The sequence below is a fragment of the Pollicipes pollicipes genome, unplaced genomic scaffold (genome assembly GCF_011947565.3).
Source record: "Pollicipes pollicipes isolate AB1234 unplaced genomic scaffold, Ppol_2.1 Scaffold_1600;HRSCAF=1878_pilon_pilon_pilon, whole genome shotgun sequence".
Classification (NCBI taxonomy): Eukaryota; Metazoa; Arthropoda; class Thecostraca; order Pollicipedomorpha; family Pollicipedidae; genus Pollicipes; species Pollicipes pollicipes.
Genome location: NW_023595962.1, coordinates 9,589,763 through 9,612,376, shown reverse-complemented (window position 1 = coordinate 9,612,376; position 22,614 = coordinate 9,589,763). Strand labels below are relative to the sequence as shown.

The window sequence follows — 22,614 nt, the reverse complement described above, 5'->3', positions numbered from 1 at the left end:
TTCGTGGGAAAGTGTGTTATAACACTGTGTTGTACTATAACACGGGTCCCAAATACAGCGGGTCTGATTCACTCATTTTTCGGCATCACCTAGATCACAGATGATGATAGCAATGACATATATTGCCTCATCGGTCGTTCCGCGTCGCAAAGACATATTACTGCTCTCATTTTGGTTTGGCACGTCAAATAATTTAGTGTAAACGGTTTCCGTTGACCGGTTGCTTTGGGCTCAGAGTAATTGGGTAGCAGAACTGGTTGCATGTACCCGAAACCCACCATCCAAGCTATATCGTTCAAGCCTACTGAACAATTATTTCCTCAATATTTTTATGAGGTAACTGCCAAAGCATGAACCGGCCCACTCCAACACGATCTAACTAGACCGAAACAACCAGTCTGATCTATCCCATCAAGGTTCGCACAAGACATGGCAAGACAAGAAAAGACAAGACAAGACATCTCAACCCAATTAAACTCCCATCGTATTAGCCTCATTTCAGCCTGACTCCCTGCGACCCAGCCCATGTTATCCCGCACCGATCCTCCACAACAGCTCACGGCATCATGAGACGCGCCAGTCAACACGATCCAGCCTCGTCCATTACCACCCAGGGGGAGCGCTATTACAGAGCCTTAGGTGAGCCCATCACGAAAATAACTGGCGTATAGTTGCCAAGCCTAACGAATCACGATACAGCCTGACTTACCACCCCCGCTCGACCCATCATGAACTTGATCAGTGCACAATGACCCAGGCTGGCCCATCACGTGATCCCACTGGGTCTAAGTCTGAATGTGCTCCCGCGTCGCACCCTAATTCTCCCTAACCTGGGCCCCGCCTGACCCAGCGCGGCAGGCCGGAGTGACCGCTGCGCCCCAGGCTGACCTGAGGCAGGCCGGCGAGGCGCGGCTAGCCCTGGATCGGGGAGTTGCTGACCCTGGGTCGAGGAGCGGCTGACCCTGGATCGGGGAGCGGCTGACCCCGGGTCGGGGGGAGCAGCTGACCCTGGGTCGGGGAGCGGCTGACCCTGGGTCGGGGAGCGGCTGACCCTGGGTCGGGAAAGCGGCTGACCCTGGGTCGGGGAAGCGGCTGACCCTGGGTCGGGGAGCGGCTGACCCCAGGTCGGGGGAGCAGCTGACCCTGCGTCGGGGGGCGGCTGACCCCAGGTCGGGAAGCGGCTGACGCTGGGTCGGGGAGCGGCTGACCCTGGGTCGGGAAGCGGCTGACCCTGGGTCGGGGGAGCGGCTGACCCTGGGTAGGGGGAGCGGCTGACCCTGGGTCGGGGGAGCGGCTGACCCTGGGTTGGGGGAGCGGCAAACCCTGGGTCGGGGAGCGGCTGACCCTGGGTAGGGGGAGCGGCTGACCCTGTGTCGGGGGAGCGGCTGACCCTGGGTAGGGGGAGCGGCTGACCCTGGGTCGGGGAGCAGCTGATCCTGGGTTGGGGGAGCGGCAAACCCTGGGTCGGGGAGCGGCTGACCCTGGGTCGGGGGAACGGCTGACCCTGGGTAGGGGGAGCGGCTGACGCTGGGTCGGGGAGCGGCTGACCCTGGGTCGGGGAGCGGCTGACCCTGGGTCGGGGAGCGGCTGACCCTGGGTCGGGGAGCGGCTGACCCTGGGTCGGGGAGCGGCTGACCCTGGGTCGGGGAGCGGCTGACCCTGGGTCGGGGAGCGGCTGACCCTGGGTCGGGGGAGCGGCTGACCCTGGGTCGGGGGAGCGGCTGACCCTGGGTCGGGGAGCGGCTGACCCTGGGTCGGGGAGCGGCTGACCCTGGGTCGGGGAGCGGCCGGCCGGTATATAGCGAGCGGGTCCGAGCCAGCGGCGCTCTGCCAGTCACCGGCGGCGCGGGAGACGGGTCGGCACCTGCGGACGGCACGACAGTCTCACAACATGGCCGCTCGCCTGCTGGTGAGTACCTGCCCGGCGCACTGCTGCGATGGCGGCCGGGAATGCTCCACTAGTATTGGGGCGGGCAGAGATACCGAAATGTTTGCAAGTCTCTTCCAGTGCACGGCGTTGTACAGGCTGGTATAGCCCATCGTGCCGTGTCGTTCTGTGGTACGGCAAAATCTGTCTACAGAATTGTCCGGCAGACCGATATTGCTCTTCTAAGGTTGTAGGATTGGGGAAAAGACGCTGGACATCTATTGTAGTTGTATGTGCAAGTCAGGGATATTATCTAGTCTACGCCCGCAATGCAACATGCACTCGACTGCGGACACTTTATGTCAATGTCTTAGAAACGTTGATCCCTAATGTTGCCACGCTTCACCCAAATAGCTTTCCTTTGCTCCAACGGCAAAAAGCATAAAAACAAATGTATTACGAAGGATCTCATCTGAAGTAGTCATGCGGCTCGCTCCATCCCCGCCCCCCTCACGAGGCCCCATGGTTAACAAGCCATGCTTAGCAATGATCAACATTCTTGGTCAAGATGCTGAGGCCATCCCTGCAAAGCATTTAGTCATTTTTCTACGAAGTATTTCTTCTCACGAGTATTGCTGACCATCGTGCGGGGCCTAGTCATCTCGCGCGTGAGAAACTGCATTTCACTTAATGACCAGGGGTTGGCTGTTAGCGGAACCAGATTGCCGAAAGTAGTTAACTTCGCACCAGAGTAGTTACTGGCCTCCGAAAGCATGACCACATGCCTCGCGCTTGGGATGACCTGCACTTTGCCACGCCTCGCCAGAGGTGTAAAACGCAAACTGTTATCACTGCCCACAAAGCCCGTGGGCGAGGTGGACCTGCAGGTCTTGCCTAAGTGCTTCAAACACACGCCAACGCGCGGACCAGTGACCGTCCTACCCGCGTGGGCCATAGCTGCGCCCCCCGGCGACGCGGACGGCGACAGGACAGCGGTCGTTCGCATACCGAGCGGCTTGTCTCATCAACGAATTCCCAGGGAATGTTAGACAAACGGATTCGACCGGTTTTAAGCGCACTGCCAAGGCATATTTTGTGTCATATGGCTGCCTTATGCTGCTTATGCTTGCATGCGTTGATATGTTTTTAACCCTTATTACTTTCCGTTGTTGTTGGCATATTCTTTCAACTCTCAGACTAACGACGCGTGGTCGCCACATATTCATGCGTAATGTCAGCCGATGTCAAATAATAGTATGGTCTGAAATGAATGCTTACAAAGGCTGCAGATGTGATGGCGGTGGTAGCTGTTTTTACGTTGGGGTGGTCTTAAGGCGACGAAAATTTCAAAGGCAAGTGGCGGAGATACCTAAGCAAATGGTTCGGTATGTTAGACCGCCTGGACTTTGGCACCCCTACGGCGCTCCTCTCAGGACAAGGGGAGGGTGCGTCAATCTTTGTTATGCTGTCCAAACTAGTCCATCAATGACAAACATCCCGCGAACACATCACTGGTATTCGACATTCTTTGACGCCCATCGACAGATCAAAGTTTCCAGCGTGGTGAACTAAGGTAATACTAAGGTGAACTAAGGACGTACAGTGTCACAACCTCACAGGTGGGCTCGATTTAAAACGCCCATTCTCAACATTTGTATTTGCACTGTGTGTGTCATTGGGTCTTTACGACGCACTCAGCTGCTGAGGCTATATGGCGTCGCCAGCCTCTCACCCTGGCAGGAAGGGCGGGCACCGCGGGGAATCGAACTCCGTACCTTTGGTTTCCCAGACGCGCAGTGGTTAACGCAGGCGTGTTAACCACTACACTACACGCACCCCATTTGTACGTGCATTTCCCGTACGAAATGCCGTATGAGATCGAATCGTTTTCCTACAAGCGCGTCATGCGGAAGGTGTTCAGCCACACTCACACGCCAGGCAGTGAAGGGCAGTCAGACATCCCAAGCGGTGTTGAGCTAGAGCACGGAAGTGTGCACCAGGCAGACGTCACACAACAGCCTCACACACAAATCACACAGCCCTCGTCAGCCAGTTCTTCTCTTGGACACAGAGTCAGTCTGCCTGGTACCGTACCACATGAATGATCAGCCGGACATTCGGAGTGCATTAGACTTATGCGCCCTACCCCGGCGCATAACCGGTTCAGCTTCGTCAGCCCGGTCGCCGCACCACTGTACTCTCTTGATACCGCACTGGCACTTCAAACACGTGAACGACCACGTCAGAATCGCGCCACAAGAAGTTTTGAATCTTACTCAGGACGCTGCCCCGCTTCAGCGGATTGTTCTGCCTTGTAGAGTTTCGACAAATATTGGGTGGTTTCTGCTGTTGAATAACGTGCCCTCGATTTGCATATGATTTGGTTTGATGCAAAGTTATATGAACCACGTGCATTACCTCGAACGAAGAATCTCTGTTATGCCATAACTGCAATCAGTCAGAACAAAAGCGTCCTGTGAGCGGCGAGGCTAAGCTTGAGCTTGTCAGTGTGACCCCAGCCGGGGCTCAGCTCGAGCTTGTCAGTCTGACCCCAGCCGGGGCTCAGCTCCAGCTTGTCAGTCTGACCCCAGCCGGGGCTCAGCTCCAGCTTGTCAGTCTGACCCCAGCCGGGGCTCAGCTCGAGCTTATCAGCCTGACCCCAGCCGGGGCTCAGCTCCAGCTTGTCAGTCTGACCCCAGCCGGCGCTCAGCTCGAGCTTGTCAGTCTGACCAAAGCCGGGGCTCAGTTCGAGCTTGTCAATCTGACCCCAGCGGGGCTCAGCTCCAGCTTGTCAGTCTGAACCCAGCCGGGGCTCAGCTCCAGCTTGTCAGTCTGACCCCAGCCGCGCTCAGCTCGAGCTTGTCAGTCTGACCCCAGCCGGCACTCAGCTCGAGCTTGTCAATCTGACCCCAGCCGGGGCTCAGCTCCAGCTTGTCAGTCTGAACCCAGCCGGGGCTCAGCTCGAGCTTGTCAGTCCGACCCCAGCCGCGCTCAGCTCGAGCTTGTCAGTCTGACCCCAGCCGGGGCTCAGCTCGAGTCTGTGAGTCTGACCCCAGCCGGGGCTCAGCTCGAGCTTGTCAATCTAAGCCCAGCCGGTGCTCAGCTGGAGCTTCTCAGTTTGACCCCAGACGTCCCCGCTGTGGTCAAATCAGGGCAGGCACACTCCCTAACAATATTAACGTAGAAAATACAGCATTGGCAACCAGGCAACGTGAATTTCACCCTTACAAGTTACCGAAATGGAAACGAGTGAAAATGTGTGCCTTACTTCATGCTGCAAGAAAAACATCATCGGACTCTGAGTGATCAGATGGAAAAAAAAACAGACGTGGGCGGCTTCCAACAGAGCCGAGGACACCATTCGGGCTGAACTCACTCGCGCAATACCGGTGACAATCGTAAATAATGGTTTGAGCGGTAATTGAAGTCATGGCGCCTGAGCACGTGGGTGGGGCAGGGTGGGAACAAATGTTCGTCTAATAGTGCGTAAGCGATCTTAGCAACCAGTCGTGGGTGCGTTTAAGTCATGACTCAGGCACACCGGCTGACAGATAGTAAAACGACAATGCATCTGTTAGCCCATTAGATCGGCAATAGCCAATTAGATACGATGACAGACACGAGTCATTTTCTGGTGGCAGCCCGGACTGTGAAATGTGCCAACACTATGTAATCGGTGGGATATCAGTAAGGCGCCACGCCAAACGGCTGTCACGCGACATTGGCCCACTGTTTGTGCGGAAGCCCAGTGGTCGGCGGTCCCGCTGCCGGCCAAGCAGCCCGGCCGCGTGCGGTCTGGAGGAGACACGAGGGAGATGCATCTCCGCCGCTCTCCAGCTGGCGGTGCCGACCATCCGCTCCGCTGGGCCGAACCGGCACGCGAGAGCCAGCTGGGCATCGACACGAGGGGGCGACGTGGTATGGGCTGGTTATGTCAGAGCGTTTACGACACATTACATGATGGCGCTGACATTTTGCGCCGCCAAAAAAGCAAGTTGTGCAAGTCGGAAATAAATAGTATTTTTTGTACCGGATTCAAGGTACAAATGACTGGCTAAACCAATAATTTTGCACTAGCCCAGGTCAAACGTGTGATTGGTTCGAAATATATTTTGTCTTCGAGGTGTGGATGATGACATAAATTCATGCACTACGAGTACAACACAAAATATAGCGGTTGCAACTGAAGGGATGAATACTTAAAGACATAAGGAATCAAACTATTGATGTAAATTGTGATCATTGCAAACCATCATAGGTCAGACCATTCAGCCTGACATTACAGCCACCGGCGGATATCCAAATTTTAATTGATGCCAATTCCAGCTTGCATTGATGAAGTCGAAGGCCCCCTGAGGTTTGCACAGAATGGGTAGGCGTAAATGGGTTTGAATGTTCTTGATGCGCTGTACACACAACATTTAAAAATCGTGTACATTATGCGAGTACCACCAGATGTAGGAAAGCATTGCTCAATTTATTAGTACTGCTTCACCAATTTTGGTGTGTCATCTGTTGAGCCATGCGGCGTTTAAATCGTTCGTAGCACCCAGAATTTCATCTCATTCCTGTGATGCGTTTCAAACTTCGAGTTCAGACCATCTATTAGAGCAGTGGGCACAATCATTCGCCGCGGTGTCCATTGATGCGGCGCACACCGCGCAGCGCGAGCCGGCCCCGCCCAGCCAGCTCAGCCCTGATAGACCCGTCTTTCGTCTGCTCCTCCAGGTGCGTGGGACGCTCCTCTGCGTGGTCGCCGCCCTGACATCGGGCCAGTTCTTCCACGGTAAGGAAGACACGGCGCCCCTGCCGCAGGCTACACGCTCTCGCACCAGCGCCAACGGCACTCTCTCCCAGTGTATAGAGGCGTACGGTACGGTACGGTGCACGGTAGAGAAGCGCAGTGACGAGCCCAGCGTTACTGCAGTGTTATCGGCGCCAGCAGCTCACAGACGTCCCATCGCTCACCGCGGTGCGCTGCAGAACCACTCGGGCATAAGACGGCATCATCATCCCCTGTGAGCAACGGCGGCGGCTATTCTGGGACGGGGGACTTTCTCCGGTGTCCACTCCTGGACGTCCCCCGTGCATTATCGGCGCCCGCCGGGCGGAACGCGACCATCTACTGCGCCTCGCGCCGAACCTGGCGTCAGGGTTTGGCCGAGTGGGCGTAGCCTCCGCGTGGGCTCAGCTGTTGGTGTGCCTCGGGTCGGAGGTCAGTGATCTCGGGGGGGTCAGTGATCTCGGGGCACGTCAGGCACCGCGGAATCAAGAACACATCCCGTTCAAAACAAAAAAGCGATGCAAGCACTTCAAAAATGCGACAAATGTAAAACTTGCGTTTATTATCTATAAAGGTTTTAGGCTGCCACACTCGCTACGACAGTCTGTAGCAAATGCAGCTGAAATTGCTGCATGCGTTTTTAGAATGTCACGCAAAACCGCGATATTCACGAAATTGTCACGCGCTGATCGCCAGACCAATTACCACAAGCTCGGATCCGGAGCCAGAGCTGAGTCAATACACCGAAGTCATCCACAGCTCTGATTGCTGTTTAGGTTTTCCGTACGTAAAATCTGAGGTAATTTCGCTTGGTTCAATATTGGTACACTAAGTTCTCCAACTGCCAAGCCAGTCATGCACTGTGCTTTCGGCGTTACTTGCCTGAACACAGCCGCAGCGGTCAGCTGTTCTGCCCCGCCGCGTTGGGCAGGAGACGGCACCCATGTCACTCGCAGGCACAACGCAGGAACAAAACCACATACATTAAGAAGCTCGTATCCACGATGCAGTCTTCACGCTGCTATCGTGGTCGGTGCATTGACCATATGGCATGTAACACTTATCGTGCCATCATACGTCCACGTTCCATGCAATCGGCCTGGAATGTGGCTCTCTCTCCGGTGAGGAGACCCGGAGGGGAAAGTGCGTTTGTCGGCGTTGACTGCAGGAGGCCATGCGAGACAATCGCGTGCTGGTCCAGTTCTGTGTCGCTCTGGGATGTCCGGCGCAGACGCGTGATGAGGCACGCCGGCATCCCAGCTGCCGCTCGCCCGGAAGCTGAATTCAGAAAAGGTTGCAGCCAACTAATCCTTCTGTAATTGGAATGCATAACAAGTGATGCGGAACAGGCCGACAAAGAGCGTTAAATTTCACTGTGGTTTTATTTAGCTCGCTCTCAAATATCCTGCTGTTAAATAGGCTACGAGTGTTTCAGAATCTTGTAGATGTTGCAGCGGACATCAAGACGGCTGTCTTCTCCTGCAGCCTAGTCACGTGTAGACGGCAGATGTCTTCCCTTGCAGCCTAGTCACGTGTAGACGGCAGATGTCTTCCCATGCAGCCTAATCACGTGCAGACAGCAGATGTCTTCCCCCGCAGCCTAGTCACGTGTAGACGGCAGATGTCTTCCCTTGCAGCCTAGTCACGTGTAGACGGCAGATGTCTTCCACTGCAGCCCCGACCCGTGTAGACGGCAGATGTCTCCCCTGCAGCCCCGACCCGTGTAGACGGCTGTCTTCTGCAATCTAGTCACGTGCAGACTGCTGTCTTCTCCTGCAATCTAGTCACGTGCAGACGGCTGTCTTCTGCAATCTAGTCACGCGCAGACTGCAGCTGTATCCACAGCAGCCCTGACTAGTGTCAAAGACTTCCTAGCTTCCCCTGACGCTGCGGTAGCATAGACACCTTCCTCACGGTGACTCTGGGACTGGAAGACGCCAACCGCCCGCGTCTGTCGTCTTCCACACAGCCAAACCCGGGAAGCCTAGCAATGGAGCGGCGAAAGCTTTCATCCCCAGTGCACGCTGCTGTGATTGCATAATGGTGTTGTGTACCGGGTCCCGGGGTGTTTAATGGGAAGCAGCGTATGGAAGCTGCCACGGCGTGGTTTCATTAGTATTGCCACATGATGTTATCTTTGGCCAAAGGTGGATGTTCTTCAGTGATTACGGTCATGCCGTGCTTTCGAGTCGGTTCTTTCTACTCGACGCTTATGTGCCCGACCATGAGGTATAGGATGGCTGCGATCAGGTGGGGGCTTGAGCCCTCTCAGGTATATGGGTGTTTCCAATCATACGTATGCCTCTGACGATTTCGGAATCTACACGCTAACCGGCCATATCACAACAATGCATGGTAGGTGCGTGGCCTATTTCCGGACGTTGGACTGTGAGCACAAAAGGAGATATTTCAGTATCCTCCGTCGCATGAGGTGCACAGTTCCGAGAATAGTTTCACACCTTTCTACATGTTGACATCCCCTACCCCGGGCTTGTTCCTGACTGGCCCTTGGCCTCACAGCTGGTCCTAAATCTTACCTATCGGAGGACCAGGCCGTCTTGCATCACGCATGAGTACCCCTCACTTGCCGGCGAGCCAGTCCGACCGCTGGCGGCGCCGGCCGAGCAGCCACTGCTGGGCAGCCGAGCGGAACCGCAGGTCCGCCCGCCCGCCGGCGAGGGCGCCCTTTCCACGGGCCCTCGGGCGCCACGCCGACTGTGACGTCATCAGCAGCTGACCGGCGCGCTGACGGCGAGCAATGGAGCAGAGAGCTCAGTGGTCCGTCTTGGAGGGCGTCAATCGCTGCGCGTTTGAGAAACCAGGGGTATGGGGTTCGATTCTCCGTTGTGCCTGCCCTCCCTTCCTGCCAGGGTGAGAGGCAGATGACGCCACATAGCCTCAGCAGCTGGGCGTGTCATCAAGTCCCAATGGTAATGTCCGTCCTGGACAAAGCCATCAATGCAGACAGTCACCGATGTGAAATGCATGAATTTCATGCATGAGCAAGAACGAATATCTGCAGATTGCACTCTTCCGAAACCAGGACGGGACAGGCAAACAAATGGCACATAACGCAACAGTAATCGAGTCCAACCGTCGATAGTGCGCGGCGACACCTTGGACTTGATCTGGCGAGGACCTGCGAGGGGAGGGGGACGTGGGCCATGGCTGTCATGAGGATCAGGTTTGTGTCGAGGTTGGGAAGCTCTGATTCGCCCGCCGAACGCTTCCGCTGCACGTGTCCCGGCACGCGGAGAGCACACCACTCAACGGTGCACTGCATTTGTGGTATGTTTCCATGTGGTGCAGGTCAGGAGGTCAAGCAGGGCGCAACTGCTGGAGTGTTCCGTTTCTGATGTCATGTTTTGAAGCCAAAGGTCCACGCCAAAGATAAGAGGCTTTTCTCCTGATTGTTCCGTCCCCCGATTACGGTAATGTCCCGATCCCGGTGATGTGGAGTCCCGATCCCGATGATGTGGAGTCCCGATCCCGATGATATCGAGTCCCGATCCCGGTGATATCAAGTCCCGATCCCGGTGATGTGGAGTCCCGATCCCGATGATGTCGAGTCCCGATCCCGGTGATGTGGAGTCCCGATCCCGATTGATGTGGAGTCCCGATCGCAGTGATGTGGAGTCCCGATTCCGATGATGTGGAGTCCCGATCCCGGTAATATCGAGTCCCGATCCCGATGATGTGGAGTGCCGATCCCGATGATATCGAGTCCCGATCCCGGTGATATCAAGTCCCGATCCCGGTGATGTGGAGTCCCGATCCCGATGATGTGGAGTCCCGATCCCGGTGACGTGGAGTCCCGATCCCGATGATGTGGAGTCCTGATCCCGGTGATATCGAGTCCAAATCCTGGTGATGTCGATTACCGATCCCGGTGATGTGGATTCTCGGTCCCGGTGATGCCGACTTTGATACCTCGTCATGAACGTAGCCAGAGCTTAATGCTTGCGAGCCAGCCGATGGTGTGCGGAGGCGACTACCTCTTGCTCTGAAGGGGCCGATGATTCGAGGGTCAAACTACCAAAAACACCACAATCGCCACAGACGTCTCTGGAAGGGGGACACTCGCAGGACCGGGAGGTCTCCGCTCCCTGGTCCTCCACTGGTGACGTCTCTCTGTCCCTTCCTTCGCCGCTGAAAATTCTCGTGCAGGCTGCGTGTGACCAGGTTCAGCGAGCAGCGCTCCGCCAGATGACGGGGCAGCAGTCAGAGCTGTTGCTTCAGTAGCCAACGGCGCATCCATCATTGCAGCTTTCGCAACTTAAGGACAACACAGTCATGCTACTGTGACTTGCAACACACAGGCCTGCGGACACATGGCTTATGGTCTGGCTGCAATTTTGGGTTTAGGGGACACATGTTTATGGTCATAAGGGTTTTCGACCGATTTATGAATGCGTTTGCCATGAACATCGTCCACTCAAGCACACTGTTGCGTTAGTTCACGCTAAAAAGTTCAATGGTGCGTACGTACGCGACATAATCGCGTTCTGTGGCACACAAACATTGACGTCTCAAACACGGCTAAGGGGGCGTGATGACCGAGTAGTTAGCGCCTTCGACCCCCAGGTGGGGGGGGGGGGGGGGGCGACCGCCAGTTGCGCCACAGCTCCTGGGCGCTGGCATGGCCTCCGCAGTCGCTGTCGCTCTATAGCATTGCTTTGTGCTTGTCGGCGTGCGTAACGTTCGATTAAAAAATAAAACCCGGCTAAAACTCGTTCGTATGCTTTTCACCATCATGCCATGTCCCTGAAGACCCATTTGAAAAGCCCGAGTGTTGGGCGTCGTTGAAAGGTGTACTGGTGGACGTTCATTGTTCGCGATGACAGCATGATGTCCAAAGTTGCTTGTTTGCTTGTTCCAAAAAAGAAAAAAAGTTCCGTTTTTTGAAACAAAGAACACAAGAACAAAGAACACAAGAACAACAAAGAACACATGTGGTCAGCCGTGCTCTCTGTGACTCATTTAACTTCACGTAATTCCCAGTCAATTTCCACAATTTTAAAAATTAGGTGCCTTGAATAACTATCGACCTGCTTGAAGATGTGTCGCTCTTAGAATGCTTGAGCACGTGGGTTTTACATTCACTTTACTCTTAATGGGAGCGTAAATCACTGGTTCTATTCAGCTGAACTATGGGCCTTAGTATTCAGTATTAAATCAACGAGGCGTTTTCCCATTCTGGTTTTTAGCATTTTTGGGTCGAAGGGTACAGGATAACAAGTGAGCACACGCGACCGCCGCTATACTTAGACAAGCCACCCAGGCTCGCATCTAGGCAGACTGCCTGACCATGTAGCGGCCATACCGGTCCCACGTGCTGCTGCAGCGCGCCGCTGAAAGGCAGCCTTGGTCACTAGCGCGCTTCTGCCAATCAAAATGGTAAGTGTACTCGGGAAGGGCTTTGATAACAGTGATGGACGTGAAGGTGTTCCCGACTCAGTGACGTGCAATGCGTCATTCTCAGGATGCCGCAATAAAAATCCTTTTCCTGACGGCGCGTCTTAACCGAGGCGCGTTTGAATCGCCCGCATTCATAGCTTGCGCGCATTCATAAGTTGCTGCATTTATCACTGCAGTAAAAGATCACCTGCGCAATTGACATATTCATATGCGTTACAGCTTCAATATTCTCACCTGCGCCTTACGCAAGCGCAAGTCTTCGTGTTAAAGTGAAGAATAATGTTCTTCTTTAATAACAGCTTGCACCACTCACATGCGAGTGTTCTGCATAGACCCGGCGGCCTCAGGTGGTATGGTGTCCCGGTACATGTGGTAAAAACCGTCCAGCACACATTTCAGACAAAGAGGAATCCATTTGATCAAAACGAGCTAACTGACGATTTGTGAGAGCGTCATATGACGACTCGCCCAGCGAGGGCACCGCGCCGCGTCACTCGCTGCTGACGCTCGCGCGCGGGCGTCACACCGGAGCCGCCCGTCTCCGGCCATCATCCGCGTCAGTCAGAGCGCGCGCTCCGTCACGCTCGACCGCCCGGTCCGGGCTCGCGTTCGAAGGCTCGGTGAACGCCCAGCTCGCCGGTTTTCGGTCAAGGTCCTCCGCACGCGCGCGTAACAGAGCTGGACATTAGCACACAACGAGCCGTGAGACAGGACTTCCGACCGTGGGAATCGCGCCGCCGTCGGTGGCGAGCGGACCCGCGTTCGTAATGTAAACTTTACGGGTGTGATAGACCTTGTGCCGGCAAATGACGTCAGGCAACCAGGCGTAGCGTTTGAGTGAGTTGAAGCAATCCATTCTCTGTCAATTCATCGTCGTATTCGGTTCTCACTTTTCTTGATCAAAGTGCTGCTTAATCTGATAGGGACCGATGCCATGTTAAGCAGTTTCAGCTCTTTCCTTCAGCATAACAAGCAACAAACATGGAAACCACTGCAAACTGCACGACAAACGCTTGGTATGAAATATCTCTCAGTCCCAAAACAAAGAAGCAGATGCCTGACGACCACCAGGCTTATGAACATCTCGTCATTTCTTAGTACCTGAGGTGGACAATCTACGCCTCAGCGGAAAGCAAAGTGACCTGTGTCAGTGACACAAAGTGACCTGTGTCAGTGACACTAGCTTCGCTCCGGTTTGTGTCCAGCCACCGCTGCATGACGCCGGGCCAAGACATATCGCGAGCATATTGCTCTATTTGCAGTTAGCTGAATAGCCAAATCATAAGCAGATAGATAACCAGCACAATCCCGCATCCAGTAGGTACCAGGGACGGGATTCTCTCCAGCAAACTTCGTTTGGTAAGACAGGAGTAATAGCCTTGTTCCTCGAAGAAAAACCAAAAGGAGACATAGATGCATTGATATAAAAAAGGAGACTGGAGATATAGATGCATTTATATTCAGGGAGCATGCCTTTATCGCAACGAATAGCGGAACGCATATCATTTGCTTTTACTATTCGTTTCGATAAAGGCACGTTGCAGAAATATCAACGCATCTATATCTTCATTCTCCTGGTTTTTCCACAAGGAACATGGCCTTTACTACTGTTTTATCTAAGTGCATAATGCTTCTCGCAAATGCACTGAACAACTTACGTAAACTTCGTTCTGCTCCCCATCTGTTTCTCGTTGTCAGAGCTAGCGGTGGGGTGTTGCCAAGTTCTGACATGCTATCCATTACACAACGAGAGCCCAGCCATCTTCTGCCATCTGGCAACCGCCACACTGCTGCGTGGACTGCTCAGTCCGTCAGCAGCCATCCAGCTGCCGCAGGTCACGATCACTTGGTATAAAGATCGCGATGGGCAGCAGATAGCAGAAATTTTACCAGCATTTCTTTTTCAGACCAAACGATTTATCTAAAACTTCCAGCAGGCGCGGCCAGCAGACGAGCCAGCGGGTGGCGTAGCCGGGTCGGGCGTCCGCCGCCGGCCCGAGACGGCTATGTGTGTAGACCGGAGCGGCGGCGGGCGGCGGACGCCTGGCCCGTGTCAGCTTACAGATCGGACGAGTGGGCGGTGGATCGTGGGTTTCCTGGCGGCGATGGCCATATCTTGATATTGTTAGGAGAGGCGCTCGGATGCAAGCGATCCACTCATGCGCCAATCCGCTCACCATATTATGTGCTGCTTAATATCCATGATAGAAAGTAAACATAAAATCAAATCAAAGACGGCCATTATGAGGTCAGCCCGCCCCGTGACCCCGCTGAGGAGCGGGCTTCCCAAGCTGCCATCCGTCAGATGCACAAATCCCCCCGATCTGACTCCTGACACGGGAGGATGAAAGCCGGCGATAGGGTCCATCGTGGTCTGGACTGGCAGGTACATGGCGAGTCGACCGGGCCCGGCGTGGGAGAGCGGCTGCTTTCCCCGCCGGAAACGACGCATGGCTGTTGGACGGTGGCGACGTGTTGCCCAGTGTCAACCGCTGCCTCGAGGCAGCTTTTGCTGGCCGCTTCCTGGCGGTAGTTTTGAAAGAGCTGCCCTGAGGTATGTAGTGAATGGTAGCTTGTAATAGGTTTATGGTTTGAAGCGCGGTAGAAATGTCTGCGAGTTTGAAGTGACCCAGTTATGGCTGACCCACGAGATATGAACAACAACAGGCTTATTATATGCACGCTAATGACGCGCTTTCCAGGGATGTTCACACTTAATGACAAGCAGGCCCGCAGCCTAAGAGAGCTTTAACGTCAAGTAATTAAAAATTGTTTAGGGTAAGCGATCACGTACACCTTTGTCATCATGGATTTCACCCTCATAAAATCTCCACCGACGAGAAGCTTGGTTTTTAAAAAGTTGCACGTTCATGTTTACAAGATACTTGAGTGTAGGCTGATTGATCAGGTGACATTTCTGCAACCTTGCATTGGCAGCCCCATTCCCCCTCAATGACACGTTCGATTATCATGTTTTAAGTAAAATTTTTCAAGGGACAGAAACGCCGATGGTCGTGCACCATAAGCCTTAATCTTAATCCAGAATCTTAACGAGATGAGTCCAATTGATGGAGATTGACAGGGACAGAGAGACGGATCTATTGACGGAGACAGCAGAAAATCATGCTGGCAAGTGGGGGTCAACGCGAGCAGTCTCATGCAAAGTCTCACGCACGACGTGTGCAAAGCATGGATATAACCATTTTCAGATGTTTTTAAGGACTTGTGTCAGATCTCGGCTGCCGGAGTAAATATGCTCGCAAAACCAACTGTATAAAGCATGATAATGTACCGTCTTTAAACCAGCAAACGATCCCAACACTAACAGACCAATATGCGCGTCAGTGATAAACCGCAAAGTCAACAAGGTTTTCTTTGCCAGGACTGGCCTTGAACACCACACACTGAGGCCTAAACCGGGACAAGCCGGGCCCCGAAAGCCACCTGGGCACGTGACCCGGTCTGATGTGACCAATATTCACTAAAAATACTTGCGTTTTTGCCATGCGTCCGCCACAATCTTCTCGACTGCAAACTACTGAAAAGTTACTCACTTCGCTGACTAAAATTGTCGGGCCTTGACGGCCCAAGGCCAGCTTATTACCCAGCCATCAAAACCAGTAGCTCGGACACCAAGCTTCCGTCCATCCCCTGTCAATAAGCTCATAGGCTTGTGAAAGTAGGATATTACTGTGCTGATACCATGCTCTGATATCCTACCGGCATAGGCTTCTGAAAGTGGTAGCTCTATCATCAACGTGGTAACAATAGCGCTGTCTGTTATCACCTCAGGCCGTAACCGGCGTGCTACGTTACGGCCAATAGCCTTAAAGGATTTTATGACGCATGCCACTGCTACGGTCACAAACGTCGCGGCGCCTATTCTGTCACGCTGATCGTAGCGGAGAAACCGAATCACACGATGTGGCAAGTCCCAAGCCTGGGACCTCGCTGTAGTCAGGCGTTCTCTGACGCCGAGCCCCACGTCCTCCAAAGTCACCTGAGAAGTCAGGCAACTCGACCATCGTTTGTCACACATCTACCCCCACCACCCACCACCCACCCCACCGCGCACAAACACAGACGCTGTAGGCCGTCTAGGATAACAACAGCGTACGCACCGCAGCGCGAGCGGCTTTAAAACATACCAACTTACTACCGTTCAATACATGTATCGCTCCACATACCCTCCAATTTCCCTCTATTATTAATACTTTTTGCCCCCTCTCAGCGTAAGAGATAATAAGTCTACAGACCAACGATCGTTTTCCAGCTCGTTTCTTCAGCGGACTCGATACATGTATCACAATAAAAGACCTAGGAGTTCTACGTACGCTTGCCACCACTCGCAGTTGCCAGCAATGAACACGCCTCTGCGCCATACTTCGTCACTATCAGACCGGCCAGATCCGTGACGATAACCGGCACGAACGGCTAGGGTCAACGGCCAGTGCTGACGCTCTTGTTGTTCGTTGTCTCACTAATTCGTGGCTTCATGCTCGCTCTGAATGGGTTTCCTGAATCTGCGGCTGACTTTTGCCCGTGGATGATGAGGCAGAGCGTCCGGGGGGGGGGGGGGGGGAGCACCCATCGCAACACGTTAGCCCCGTCTCGCCTGTATGCGTGTCCCACGGGGGCGTCTGGTCGTCAAAAACACGCAGGAGTTTGGTGGACAAGGAGAGACCAAATTGACGTGCGCATGCCGCGAAGTGCAGCGGACAGCTCATGAAGATCTGGCTAATGACCACTGGCTTGATTGCTGATCAGCTCTGGCCATTGTCAGCCATGCCAACATGTCATGTCACCGTGTATTATCACCATGCCACGTCACCGTATCATTCGCACGAAGCCCGTAAACGGGGAGAACCTGAAGGTTTTGCCTGGGTGCTTCAAACATATACTGACGCGCGGACCAGTGACTGAACCACCCGCATGGACCACAACCTGCGCCCCCTCCCCCCCCCCCCCGGCGGTGCGCACGGCGGCAGGACAGCGGTCATTCACATACCGGACGGCGTCTCTCATTAACAACCTGCCTGGGGATGCTCGAAGACTGAATTCAAAACAAGTTTTAGCGAGCTGCCAGTTCCTTTTTGGTGCGATGAGGTTGTCTCATACTGTTTGTGTGTTTACGTTTGTATAATTATATCCCTATCACTTCCCGTTGTTTTTGTTTGACACCCTGTTTTATTTATCAGCCCCATGACACGTAATAGCCACGCATATATGCAGAGTGTCAATTGATGCCAGATACAAATCACCATCATCATCATGTCATGACACCTTTTCATGTCCGTGTACCATACCAACATGTCATATCACCATGCCATGCCACCATGTCATGCCATCATGATAAGTTACGCCATGTCATGCCATGTAACCATGCTACGTCACCATGCCACGCCACCATGCCATGCCACCATACCATGCCATGCAATTAACCGGCAAACACAGGTTCCCTTAGGAGCTAGAACATACCAGTATCCGCCTCTGGAAGCTCTGATCCGGCTTGCGCTGGGGCGCGAGCTGCCGTTTCCGCTCCGCACCGCACGCGCCAGAACAGACACACAGCACTCGAGCTCGGCTGCCTCGAAGTCCGACAGCGCGTCACTCAGCTGCCGGCCGAGGTCACGCCAGACGGTGTCGTTTGGTGCCGCTCAGTGGTGCATTCTGCGATGGCCTGACACTGTCGTTTCCGCACGCAGGGCGACACAAGCGGCAGTACGGTCCACCGCGTGCCTACAGCATCACCGAGGTCACCACTCGGCCGTCGCAGGGCGGCGGCGCCGACCCGGCGCCCACCCCCACCGGCGTGGCCAGCTATCAGGGCTACCCGATCCCGGCCGCTCCGCCCATCGAGGCCGTCGACCAGCAGCTGGTGGCGGGGGTGCAGGGCGGCGCGCCGCCCGCCGAAGAGCAGCAGCAGCCGGCCTACTCGCAGCCGCTGCCCGCCGAGGAGCAGCAGCAGCCGGCCTACTCGCAGCCGCCGCCCGCGCGACCCGAGCCAACCGTCGCTCAGCCGCAGCCGACGTACTTCCAGGCGGAGACGCCGCAGCCGCAGCCGACGTACTCTCAGCCGGGTACTCAGGAGCCTCAGCCGACAGCTGCGGCGCCTCAGCCCACGTACTCCGAGCCCACAGTGCCGGCGCCTCAGCCCACGTACTCCGAGCCCACAGTGCCGGCGCCTCAGCCCACATACTCCGAGCCCACAGTGCCGGCGCCTCAGCCCACGTATTCTGAATCAATAGTTTCTGCATCTCAGCCCACAAGTTCTGCACCTGAGCCCACTTATTCTCAGCCTATAGTTCCTGCGCCTCAGCCTACTTATTCTCAGCCCACAGTTCCTGCGCCTCAGCCCACTTATTCTCAGCCTACAGTTCCTGCGCCTCAGCCCACTTATTCTCAGCCCACAGTTCCTGCGCCTCAGCCCACTTATTCTCAGCCTACAGTTCCTGCGCCTCAGCCCACTTATTCTCAGCCCACAGTTCCTGCGCCTCAGCCCACTTATTCTCAGCCTACAGTCCCTGCGCCTCAGCCTACGGTTCCTGCGCCTCAGCCCACTTATTCCCAGCCTACAGTTCCTGCGCCTCAGCCCACTTACTCTCAGCCTACAGTTCCTGCGCCTCAGCCTACATACTCTCAGTCTTCAGTCCCTGTACCACAACCCTCCTACTCTCAGCCTGCCGTTCCATCCCCACAGGCCACGCAGCCTCAGCCCGCCGTTCCTGCCCCGCAGCCCACATACAGTCAAGCTGGGCCAGCCGCTGCGCAGCTCCCCTCCTCGCAGCCGGCCGCTGCGCCCGCCCCTCAGCCGTCGCCAGCTGTTCCGCCCGCGCCGCCAGCCCAGGCGCCGGCCGCCGCCTCCGGGGCTTCTGCTCAGCTTCGGCCGCAGCCACTCGGAACTTACGGCGACGCCTTCTTCGGAGGTGAGCAGAACCACCGGCGAAGGGAGGGGGGGGGGGGGGAGGCAGCTAGCATCGCTTAATACGAGATCGGGTGGCCGGTTGGATACCCTTCGTTCGGGCGGGAGGTGGGGTCAGTTTGACCCCTCTAGGATCTCAGAAACTAAAAGAGATAGAGCCTTCAAATTCACAAGGTATGTTGGTCTGTACGCGAACTCACTTAGGGCAAAGTTTGAGTCTCCTTTATTATGACCTTCGGGCCAAGTAACGTCAAACATGGTTAAACTCCAAGTTGGTCTACAAAGTGTCCCCAGAACCTGATACCTGTTCTAAGCAAACGGTCACATGCTCACTCAAGGTCCGTGACCTTTTTTGACGTTTCGAAGGTCATGGTGACCAAAATCATAGAATACTGCTTTGAGTTCTGCATTTGAATACGCGACAAAGATTAAGCTAGGCAGTATATTCCTAGAACGAAAGGTTAACCTTGATCATTTTAGGTCAGTGACGTATTCTGGCCTACAAGAAGTCCATGGAAAATGCGTAATATAGTTATTGTTATCAATAAATTCGAAGTCAGCACCAGAATCTACTCCAATCTCCCTAGAGTAATAAAACAGGTTGGTTTGACTTCGTTTTGACCTTCGTATATGACCCTAGGTCAATGGAATTCGGTCATTCCATTCTTGCATTGCCTAAGAAAGCATCTCAAAGATGTGTAGCTTCGCCTAACATTCCGTTGCCCCATCAATTTGAACGATTCCCTTGGAATTGCCTTCGCTGAATCCATGGCCTGATTTGACCGTCCGTAGGTCAGCGATCTTGCAAAGTGCACCCAATTTTGATACCACACGATCCGCTATTAAATTGTCTAAAGCTATGCAAAATTTAGCGCGGCTACACCGCGGCGTTCGGAAACCATTCCGGAAAAACAATCGGAGTGAGGGGATCAATTTGACCCCCACCCGAGCGTGCGGTGACCGACAAACGGTGACACAGAGTAAACATATCACTTTTCGCAGGCTTAAGATGCTCTTTCGACAGCGACGCAATCGACAATGACAATCAATTACGCAATCGCACAATTGCTACAATCGACAATCTTCAGCGAAAATCGACGCACCAAATCATATATCTCCGCAACGTATTGCCCATGTATGGGGTAGGGGGAGAGGGACAGCATCAAGCGATTGGCTGGGCATCCTAGCACCGCATTTTCCCTTGCCTGGGGTCACTTGAAGTCAAGCAGATACGAACATTTTTTGCAACAATACAGCGTCGTAGACGAGTCATCTGCTGCGTGGCACGATCATTCATACGAAATAACATCGAATGTTACAGTATTATTGACTTACAAAACATTATCTGCAGCGGTGGCAGCACCGGTCAAAATTAAATGAGGCGAACTGTTCAAAGGTGTGATAATTGCTTGGTGCATGGAAGCAGCGTTCCATAAAAGTGGTACTTCTAACCTTGTGAATAGTGCGAAAATAACTTAGGTCGTAAATACACAAAAACTTGTAGACGTACTAAACGTGCCAAAATACACATGTACATTAAACAAGACAATGCAACATTATAAGTAAAACTATACCGTCAAAATGCAAGAAGGCTTTAACGTCACCAGGTACACTGTTCAGGGATAAGCACCTTTAAATTTAGGCAAATTAGTTACCGTAACTGGCTGGCGAGTCCCTCTAGTCCTTTACAACCAGCGTCACCGTAACTAGCTGGCGAGCCCCTCTAGTCCTTTACAACCAGCGTCACCGTAACTGGCTGGCGAGCCCCTCTAGTCCTTTACAACCAGCGTCACCGTAACTGGCTGGCGAGCCCCTCTAGTCCTTTACAACCAGCGTCACCGTAACTGGCTGGCGAGCCCCTCTAGTCCTTCACAACCAGCGTCACCGTAACTGGCTGGCGAGTCCCTCTAGTCCTTTACAACCAGCGTCACCGTAACTGGCTGGCGAGCCCCTCCAGTCCTTCACAACCAGCGTCACCGTAACTGGCTGGCGAGCCCCTCTAGTCCTTCACAACCAGCGTCATCATAACTTGCTGGCGAGCCACGTACAGCTGGTGCTGAACAAGTTGAAAGTGACGCCTTTCGCTGGACGGGCTCGTGTCGGGGTGCTTTACCACGCTAGCGGAGAGTGATGGCTTGGCATCTCCTGTTAGCTCGCTTCGCCCAGGGGTTTCACTGCATTGTCTGGCAGCCCTACATGATTCGTGCACGATGTAAGCCGTGCGTGACCGACGACATGCCAGGCTTCATAGAATGGAGCGTCCGCGGTGGCTGCAGCACGCGCCACCGTCGACTCAGGCACGCACGTGCAGATGGGGAGAGCCGCCCCGAACGCTTCATTTGGGGTTGAACTTGGAGCAGATCCTAAAAAAGTGTGGTAGTTTTCACGGCTCGTCAGATTTCGGTTCCTTTCACCTGACAGACTGTGTTATGACAAGCTTCTTCCCAGCAAAAATTGTTCAGATTTTCCTCAAAGTCCAGAAATGCTCATTTTGCCCAAGCACGTCCGTCATAGAGGAAGAGGCGGGGGTTTGCTCCACGGGATCCTTGGGGGGAGGAGAGGGGGGGAGAGGGGAGGGGGAGGGGGGGGGGGGGGGGGAATCGGCGGTCCTGTGATTGGAAGCGCCGATGGTTGCCAAGGTTTATGCCAATGTATGTGCCGTGGTATGGTGCTCCGGCCGGGGGGTTTCAAACATCGATGGCCTTTCTTTAGTGTTGGAGAACGTGGCTGATATGCTTCGAGGAGGTGGCTGGACACTTGGACCCAGGTGCCTATCTCTTTCCCTGGAGACGAGAGAACATGGACAGTGTCAAAAGCTTTAGCCGGCGTTGATCGTACCTTCGACGGAACGCTCTGAGCGCGAGACTCACCCAGCTTTCAAACACGTTTTTTCCGTTTTCTTTTTTTGAGATCTGCCCAAGTCTGCCCGCACGTTCGGAATTTCGGTAGGTGCTCGCACTTAATTTAGCTTCGGCTGCTTAAATTGCGCTAATGCAACGAAGATTCCCCGTGGTGCATTTGATGGGAACATTTTACGTCACGAAAAATGATAAATTTCACTCACTCCAAACGAGTTATTTGGGAATGTCCCATGATCCAGAATGACGCCATCTACCGTCACGGACCTGGCCGCCACCCTCCACTGCCGGCCCATGATTGGCTGGCTGTGACATCACGTGTACAACGCAACGGAGTTAAGTATTGCCTTTCGCGCAAGTGGCATTTCTGGCAGCTCTACAACAGCAAAACAGTTAGCATGGGTCCAGCTTGCCACTATCAATTATATCGCGGAACTTTCTGGCAAGCTTTCAAGGCGAAACATTACCTTTCCGTTCAGTTGTTAACTGCTTCAACACAGGCCATTTCGAAAATGCTGGATATCACCGATGAGTCACTCTAGAGATACCACTTCCCGGAATTCGAGCGTCATACAAACCAAGGCCGGGGGACCAGATGTCTCAAAGACACCAAGCAGGCAGACAAATCAAGGCCGGGGCCCAGATGTCTCAAAGACACCAAGCAGACAGACAAACCAAGCCCGGGGGCCCAGATGTCTCAAAGACACCAAGCAGGCAGACAAACCAAGCCCGGGGGCCCAGATGTCTCAAAGACACCAAGCAGGCA

General features: G+C 54.2%; 1 protein-coding gene across 1 annotated transcript; it reads left to right on the top strand.

Annotated features, from left to right (window-relative positions):
• Positions 1 to 1,842: 1,842 nt before the first annotated feature.
• LOC119093614 (uncharacterized) lies at positions 1,843 to 18,350 on the top strand. The gene is made up of 5 exons (XM_037216596.1): positions 1,843 to 1,909; positions 6,596 to 6,653; positions 17,774 to 17,955; positions 18,088 to 18,148; positions 18,331 to 18,350. The coding sequence occupies exons 1-5, from the start codon at positions 1,892 to 1,894 to the stop codon at positions 18,348 to 18,350; spliced, it is 339 nt and encodes a 112-aa protein (XP_037072491.1). The 5' UTR covers positions 1,843 to 1,891.
• The last annotated feature ends 4,264 nt before the right edge of the window (positions 18,351 to 22,614 follow it).

Excerpts from the sequence above, each read along its gene's own strand:
- LOC119093614 (XM_037216596.1), top strand. Across the intron at positions 17,956-18,087 it reads ACCAGCAGCTGGTGGCGGGG|CCGCAGCCGACGTACTTCCA; the intron begins GTGCAGGGCGGC and ends ACCGTCGCTCAG. Across the intron at positions 18,149-18,330 it reads GCCGACGTACTCTCAGCCGG|CCCACAAGTTCTGCACCTGA; the intron begins GTACTCAGGAGC and ends TCTGCATCTCAG.